This window comes from Salmo salar, chromosome 09, assembly GCF_965601325.2.
Source record: "Salmo salar chromosome 09, fSalSal1, whole genome shotgun sequence".
Taxonomy (NCBI): Eukaryota; Metazoa; Chordata; class Actinopteri; order Salmoniformes; family Salmonidae; genus Salmo; species Salmo salar.
In genome coordinates this window covers 132,133,838-132,142,163 of record NC_138299.1, presented here as the reverse complement: position 1 = coordinate 132,142,163, position 8,326 = coordinate 132,133,838, and the positions used below count along the sequence as shown (strand labels likewise).

At 42.6% G+C, this 8,326-nt stretch overlaps 1 protein-coding gene across 1 annotated transcript in view; it reads right to left on the bottom strand.

The window, feature by feature from the left end:
• Positions 1–12: 12 nt before the first annotated feature.
• LOC106612873 (FRAS1-related extracellular matrix protein 2) overlaps positions 13–8,326 on the bottom strand; it is a 114,058-nt gene continuing 105,744 nt past the window's right edge. The window contains exons 24-26 of the mRNA XM_014214479.3: positions 7,059–7,246; positions 4,632–4,778; positions 13–4,165 (exon numbers count right to left, since the gene is read on the bottom strand). Of these exons, the coding sequence (XP_014069954.2) occupies positions 3,488–4,165; positions 4,632–4,778; positions 7,059–7,246 (1,013 nt within the window). The 3' untranslated portion in view covers positions 13–3,487. The remainder of the gene's footprint in view (positions 4,166–4,631; positions 4,779–7,058; positions 7,247–8,326) is intronic.

Sequence of the window (8,326 nt, the reverse complement as noted above, 5' to 3'; positions counted from 1 at the left end):
ACAGCAGTCTGATTTCCTTGAAAAAACTTTATTTGCAGACCACTTTGTGCTTTAGGTCTATGTTACAAATACTTACAGCACATATGCATTTAACACTGATAATTCCCAAAACATCCAAACGGTATATTTATTAGCAATACATATATTACATACATGTGTATACACTCGCACAGGCATTAGATGCATTCAACAAAATCCTGAAATCATAAAGGTGGTGGTAATAACATGATATAAGAGCTATTGGTGGTACAGGGACAAAATGTAAAATCAGCAAAAATAATCATATTAAAAAATAAAGAAATATTGGGATTCAATACTACTTTAGTGGTATGATATTGTAAGTTGCATAGCATTTATGTTTTCAAAAATTAAACAGCAAACGATATAGAAATCTGAAGTTTATAAAGCAGTGGGTATATGAAGTCACTATACAGTATGGAGGTCATTGTATGTTATCTTAGTATTATGACTGGGACATCCATTGACAAGGTGATGGTCTATACCAGGTCTATACCTTTTCTTTATGCATCATTACATTGCAAAAGTGGCAACCATGTCTGAAACATATTTTATGTGGTTTGTGGCTGATTAGAAAATTATCTTTAGAGGGAAACAAATATTAGATCTTTTTTATTGGCAATCCCTATGGATATTTATGTGATAAAATAAATACTTCTGTGATGTATTAACATTAATCTCTCTAACAGCCGTGATTTAGATTGTAGTAGATCATAGTTGGTTTTCCCTTCTGGTCGGAGTCCCAAATGGCACCCATTTCTCGATATCGCGCACTACTATAAAAGTAGTGAACTATAAAGGGAATAGGGTGCCATTTGGGATGCATACATATTCATGGTCCATTATGAATGTTTTTATAATACTAAATATAATGTAAAACCTTTGGAGAACATTTGGTACAGATCAGTCACTTCATAGCCCTGTAGAGAAACAGAGTTAGTCCAGAATGGCACCCTACTCCCTATTTAGGGAATAAGCTACTCACTATATGATGAGTCTGTGCCTAGTGGGTCCATCCAGAGCTGCTATAAACTGTACATTGCAGACCAGCTGTCTTTAAAATCAACTCACCAGCGGAGAGTGGGGTAAGTTGAGTCAAAGGGGTAAGTTGAACCACCCTTGTTTCTAGGAAACCATACACAAAATGAATAATTTCACCAAATATTTAGGAAGAGGTCATCATTTCATGGAGTCCGTGAAGGAAGAAAGCAAGTATGTTCCAAAAAACTGATTTTCACCAAGTCAAATTAATTTATTGTGTTAAGAGGTTTCATGACGCTTGTATCTAAACCAAAATAGATATAATAATTTGTATCTAAACCAAAATAGATATAATGGTATAATTTTTCTATACAATAAGCTTCAATATGAGGTCCTAAACCTAGCATGAAAGTGCATCCTTGCAGCTGTGTGGGCTAATATAGTCAAACTGTTTGCCTTGTGGTAAGTTGAGTAAATGTTTTCTTCCCAGGTATAATGAACGGCTGGGATATGAGGGATTAAAAGACAAAGAAGTGATTGTGTTGAATTGTGTTTGGAAAGTAAAGATAGACATGGTTTTAAAAAGGTAGTGGTAATATTTCATTCAGTACACAAATGTGTAGGGGTAAATCGTGCCAAGATATCACTTTCTTTGGACAAGCTATGTTTTCAAAATTGTAATGTTTACATGAATTCAGATTATTTTCAGGGATACACAACATCCTGAAATATATATAGATATCTTTGTTAGAAAGAATACTACATTTCCATTGATGGAGTGATGCTGAATGTAAAAAATGGCTCAACTTACCCACTCTCCCCTACAGGATATACCTTTTCTCATTAGATTCAATTCAGTACTGTACTGTATGTATTCAAATACAGGACCACACTGATATAGGATGTGTCCAAAATGGCACCCTATTCCCTATATGGTACCTTAATTCCTTATGGGCTCTGATCAAAAGTAGTGCACTAAATAGGGAATAGGATGCCATTTGGGACAGAACCATACAAAGTCACTACAACCATGATTTTGGGACTATCGAGAGAACAATTACCCCCCCCAAAAAAATTGTGATCAACTTGGAACTCTGTTAGGATAGAAAAACATGTAATTAAGTCTGAATTAGCTACAGTAGATTAGACACATTTTCCCCCAAATCTGCTTTACACATTATTATACAAGTTTAAGCAATTATTTTAAAGAAAATACAAAATCAGAAGCAGGCACAAATGATAGATAACCATTAATACAAACAAAACAAATATAATAACCATGTAATAGAGAAAATCTAAGCATTCGTCCCAAATTACACCCTATTCCCTATATAGTGCACTACTTACAGTGCAAAATAGGGAATAAGGTGCCATTTGGGACGCTTCCTACAGTATAACCTCCAGTGGATTCTTAGGCACCTGTTGAACTTCAACATGAATCAGCCTCCATACTTACGGTATAGAGAGCAGACCTGGGTTCAAATACTCTTTTAAATCATGTAAAATACTTAAGCTGTGATCAATTGAGCTTGCCTGTTGCAGTGGAACCAATATAAAAGTCCCACCTGGCACTCCAGGCAGGCTAAAGCTAATACTCTTGAAAGATTTCAAATAATGTATTCCCAGTGTTAGCAGACTATTGACAGTGGCTTGACATGGGAAAACAAACATATTCATGAACAACTATGACAGTTCTATGACAACTTTGCAATCATATTGAATACTGAATACCAGGAATACCGGTATTGAACTATGGGCCTGGAAGGCTGAAACACTTCTGGTTATCAGTCTTTCATTCTAACCGGAAACTGGTTAAATCATGGAACTCTACGGCCAATCAGTGACATTAATCAATCAATCAATCAATCAATCAATCAATCAATCAATCAATCAATCAATCAATCAATCAATCAATCAATCAATCAATCAATCAATCAACTACCAGGTAGAAAAGACAATCAGCAAAACTTCTGCCCTACAGGCATGGAGTTGAATAGCCCTGCTACATGTCCTTCTACCAACTCACAGGACCACCATCCATCCTACAGGACAGAGGCATCTGCTGCTTTAGCACCTTTGGGCAAATCATAAACATTTTTGGGATCAAGTGTCATCATAAAACAAAGCAATAATGAATGCTGGCAAGTGCCTTGAACAGAACAAGTTACATGCTCTGCCCTAGATGGGGCAGTCTCCCCATAGAGAGAGATTGTTTTACCTCTATGGTCTCCCCTACAGCAGAGCAGAAGGACTGCAGGATTTCAAGTAGGTTTTTGTACGGAACCAAAGCTCTCATTGTCGACTGTGTTGTTTCAGTTGTCCCCTCCCTCTCTTTATGTCCCAACGTAAAAGTTATGAGGCACTTGCAAAAAAAAAACATTAAAAAAACAACATCTGTCAGTGTTTTATTTTCTGTGGAGAATATCCGTCCATCAGTCTGTCTGTCTCAATGGTCATGTCGAAGGAAGTCCGTTTGTCTGTCTGTCCGTCAGACTTCTGAGCTGTCCAAGCCACCGCAAGTGAACCCTGATGTCACCATGGGCTCAGTGGAGCTTGACGTTGTTGTGGGAACCTCCATCTTCTTCTTCTCCTGTCTGGACCGTACGGTTAGCACTATGACGATGATGATAAGGATAGTGAGGAGGAGGCCCACCAGGATCCCTATGATCAGGACCAAGCCGTCCTCGCTCTCAGCAGGATGGTTCAGCTCCCTGGGCACCACACCCCGAGTGAGGACCTCCTGGTCGGGGCTGGTGTGGCGCTGGCGGCTGAGGTCCAGGGCGATATGGAGAATGTTGGTGCCTCGGTTGTTGTCCAGGCCGATGTCCTCTGTCAGGTCTGGCACCCTGTTTGCTGACCGCCTGGATCGAAACTGGGACTGGGACGTTCCTCCTGCAGCCATAGTTTGATGCTGGGTTTCTCTGTCCATGCTGCTGTGTTGGGTCAGGGAGTGGCCTCCTGCAGCCATATTGCTGTGTTGGGTCAGGGAGTGGCCTCCTGCAGCCATACTGCTGTGTTGGGTCAGAGAGTGGCCTCCTGCAGCCATACTGCTATGTTGGGTGAGTGTGTGGTACTCCAGACTTCTCTTCCCGATCCCCCTGTTAGCATTCTCTCTGGAGCGGACGGTGTAGATGGTGTGGATGAACCACTCTCTCCCTGCTGACACCTGGACACCAGAGGAACAGAGTTAGTCATGAGGGCTGGGTAGTTTACCTGAGCATGACAGGAACAATCCCATGTCATTAAAGATAGAGTCATTAATAGAAATAATAACAAGCGACACCACGCCTCTGTTTTGGTAAAAAGCTGAGGGATGGGCCTGGAGAAATTTAACCTCTCAAATTCATTGACAGCGCTATGGACGCAAGGGCTGACCATCCATGATATCAAAATGATCGTTTTTACCATGAATTGAGTTACGACAGTTGAACTAAGCTCACGAGGCATTTATAAGTTATATTCGTCAAGAATCAATGGGTATATATAATAAATGTATACGTCCAAAAATGGATGTAGCAACTAAGGATTCTAGCTTTAAAGCAGTGAAAGTGAGTGTTAGAAATAGGAATAAGACAGGGATGTTCCTTCTCCACTATTCTGTGTTATGTAGCATAGGGGTCAGGGAGACGTACTTGGAACAGTGCTGTAGAGTTCATGCTGAAGCCGTCAGATCCAGGCTGTCTGACCAGGGCCAGGGCCTGAGGGTCGTCTACAGCCAGCAGAGCCCTGAACCCGACATTACCAAACAACCTGGCCTGGGTCTCTGGCTGGGCCTTATCCTGGAGGAGGAGAGGGAAACACTAGTAAACGCTGTACCAACATTGGTAAAGGTGTTTAGGATACAGTGAGGGAAAAAAGTGTTTGATCCCCTGCTGATTTTGTACGTTTGCCCGCTGACAAAGAAATGATCAGTCTATAATTTTAATGGTAGGTTTATTTGAACAGTGAGAGACAGAATAACAACAAAAAAATCCAGAAAAACGCATGTCAAAAATGTTATAAATTGATTTGCAATTTAATGAGGGAAATAAGTATTTGACCCCCTCTCAATCAGAAAGATTTCTGTCTCCCAGGTGTCTTTTATACAGGTAACGAGCTGAGATTAGGAGCACACTCTTAAAGGGAGTGCTCCTAATCTAAGCTTGTTACCTGTATAAAAGACACCTGTCCACAGAAGCAATCAATCAATCAGATTCCAAACTCTCCACCATGGCCAAGACCAAAGAGCTCTCCAAGGATGTCAGGGACAAGATTGTAGACCTACACAAGGCTGGAATGGGCTACAAGACCATCGCCAAGCAGCTTGGTGAGAAGGTGACAACATTTGGTGTGATTATTCGCAAATGGAAGAAACACAAAAGAACTGTCAATCTCCCTCGGCCTGGGGCTCCATGCAAGATCTCACCTCGTGGAGTTGCAATGATCATGAGAACGGTGAGGAATCAGCCCAGAACTACACGGGAGGATCTTGTCAATGATCTCAAGGCAGGTGGGACCATAGTCACCAAGAAAACAATTGGTAACACATACGCCGTGAAGGACTGAAATCCTGCAGCGCCCGCAAGGTCCCCCTGCTCAAAAAAGCACATTTTCATGCCCGTCTGAAGTTTGCCAATGAACATCTGAATGATTCAGAGGACAACTGGGTGAAAGTGTTGTCAGATGAGACCAAAATGGAGCTCTTTGGCATCAACTCAACTCGCTGTGTTCGGAGGAGGAGGAATGCTGCCTATGACCCCAAGAACACCATCCCCACTGTGGAAACATTATGCTTTGGGGGTGTTTTTCTGCTAAGGGGACAGGACAACTTCACCGCATCAAAGGGACGATGGACGGGGCCATGTACGGTCAAATCTTGGGTGAGAACCTCCTTCCCTCAGCCAGGGCATTGAAAATGGGTCGTGGATGGGTATTCCAGCATGACAATGACCCAAAACACACGGCCAAGGCAACAAAGGAATGGCTCAAGATGAAGCACATTAAGGTCCTGGAGTGGCCTAGCCAGTCTCCAGACCTTAATCCCATAGAAAATCTGTGGAGGGAGATGAAGGTTCAAGTTGCCAAACGTCAGCCTCGAAACCTTAATGACTTGGAGAAGATCTGCAAAGAGGAGTGGAACAAAATCCCTCCCTCCTGAGACTACAAGAAACGTCTGACATCTGTGATTGCCAACAAGGGTTTTGCCACCAAGTACTAAGTCATGTTTTGCAGAGGGGTCTGTAACGGATTGGCAGTCGTGGTGAAGGAATGAGGCACAGGAAGCAGCGAGCACAGGGTAGTGGCGTATTTAATGTACACTCACTCATCAAACAAAATACTCCCAAACACAGGGGAGAAAATACACACGGCGTAAAATAGCGCCGACACGAACATGAGCCGTCACAATAGAAATAATCCCGCACAACACGGAAGCGGACCAGCTAACATAAATAGCCCCGCTAATTAACCAAACTAAACGCAGGTGCACAAAACCAAAAAGAAGGGAAAACCAGAAAGGGAATCAGTGGTAGCTAATAGGCCAGTGACGACGACCGCCGAGCGCCACCCGAGCAGGAGGGGGCGCCACCGTCGGTGGGAATCGTGACAGGGTCAAATACTTATTTCCCTCATTAAAATGCAAAGAAATTTATAACATTTTTGACATGCGTTTTTCTGGATATTTTTGTTGTTATTCTGTCTCTCATTGTTCAAATAAACCTACCATTAAAATTATAGACTGATAATTTCTTTGTCAGTGGGAAAACGTACAAAATCAGCAGGGGATCAAATACTTTTTTCCCTCATTGTATGTATGTGCATTTACCCTGCATTTACCCAACAGCATTTCTGGTGCTTGTGCAGTTTATAAGGTGCTTGTTTAAAAAAAATATGAGTAATATGATTATTGTGGCAGATGTTTGTGTATATAGCACATTTTATGTTTAGGTTTTCAATATATCACAAACTGTTTCTGCATAGCTATTTGCATAGCTATTTGCATCCCAAATTACATGCTATTCCCCAGATATTGCACTACTTTTGACCAGAGCACTATGGGCCCTGTACAGTACTGTACTTACGATGATTTTGAATCTGTAAAGCAGCGATGGAGCATCAGCCAGACAGCCATACTCATTGTTGTTGGGATTGTACTTGGGCACATATCCATCCGCGCCGGTGCACAGGAACACCTTCTCTATGTTACAGATAAAGGAATCCCCCAGGTTCTGAACTGGGTCCACCATCACTCTGCCATATATCATGTCACCTGGGAGGAGATCAGGTTTGGGTTAATACAGTAATAACTCAATCAATCAGATAGTCAATGGGGCTACCTCCATCCCAAATAGCAACCTATTCCCTATGTAGTGCACATCTGATCAGGATCCATGAAAAGGTGGTGTGTGTGAGAAGTAAGAAAGCTGTGAGAGGCTGGTTGTAATGCTTCAGTGGAGGCTCCTCAGAGGAGGAAGGGGAGGACCATCCTCTTCAGTGAATTGAATAAATATAAAATTAGTGAAATATTAAAAAAGTTATCCTTTTTAGATAAAACTATACTAAATATATTCACATGCCACCAAATGATTGATTAAAACACACTGTTTTGCAATGAAGGTCTACAGTAGTCTCAAAAGCACCCTCTAGTGTAGCACCATTGTCTAGCCAGGAAACAGCAAGTTTCCATCCTCCTCTGGATGCATTGAATTCAATACAAAACCTAGGAGGCTCACACAGTACACAGTAATTTCAAGCCTGGTCATTCAACTGAGACTGCACTTCTCTGTGTCACGGAGGCTCTCCGCACTGCTAAAGCTAACTCTCTCTCCTCTGCTCTCATCCTTCTAGACCTATCTGCTGCCTTTGATACTGTGAACCATCAGATCCTCCTCTCCACCCTCTCCGAGTTGGGCATCTCCGGCGCGTCTCACTCTTGGATTGCGTCCTACCTGACAGGTTGCTCCTACCAGGTGGCGTGGCGAGAATCCGTCTCCGCACCACGTGCTCTCACCACTGGTGTCCCCCAGGGCTCAGTTCTAGGCCCTCTCCTATTCTCGCTATACACCAAGTCACTTGGCTCTGTCATATCCTCACATGGTCTCTCCTATCATTGCTACGCAGACGACACACAATTAATCTTCTCCTTTCCCCCTTCTGATAACCAGGTGGCGAATCGCATCTCTGCATGTCTGGACATATCAGTGTGGATGACGGATCACCACCTCAAGCTGAACCTCGGCAAGACGGAGCTGCTCTTCCTCCCGGGGAAGGACTGCCTGTTCCATGATCTCGCCATCACGGTTGACAACTCCATTGTGTCCTCCTCCCAGAGTGCTAAGAGCCTTGGCGT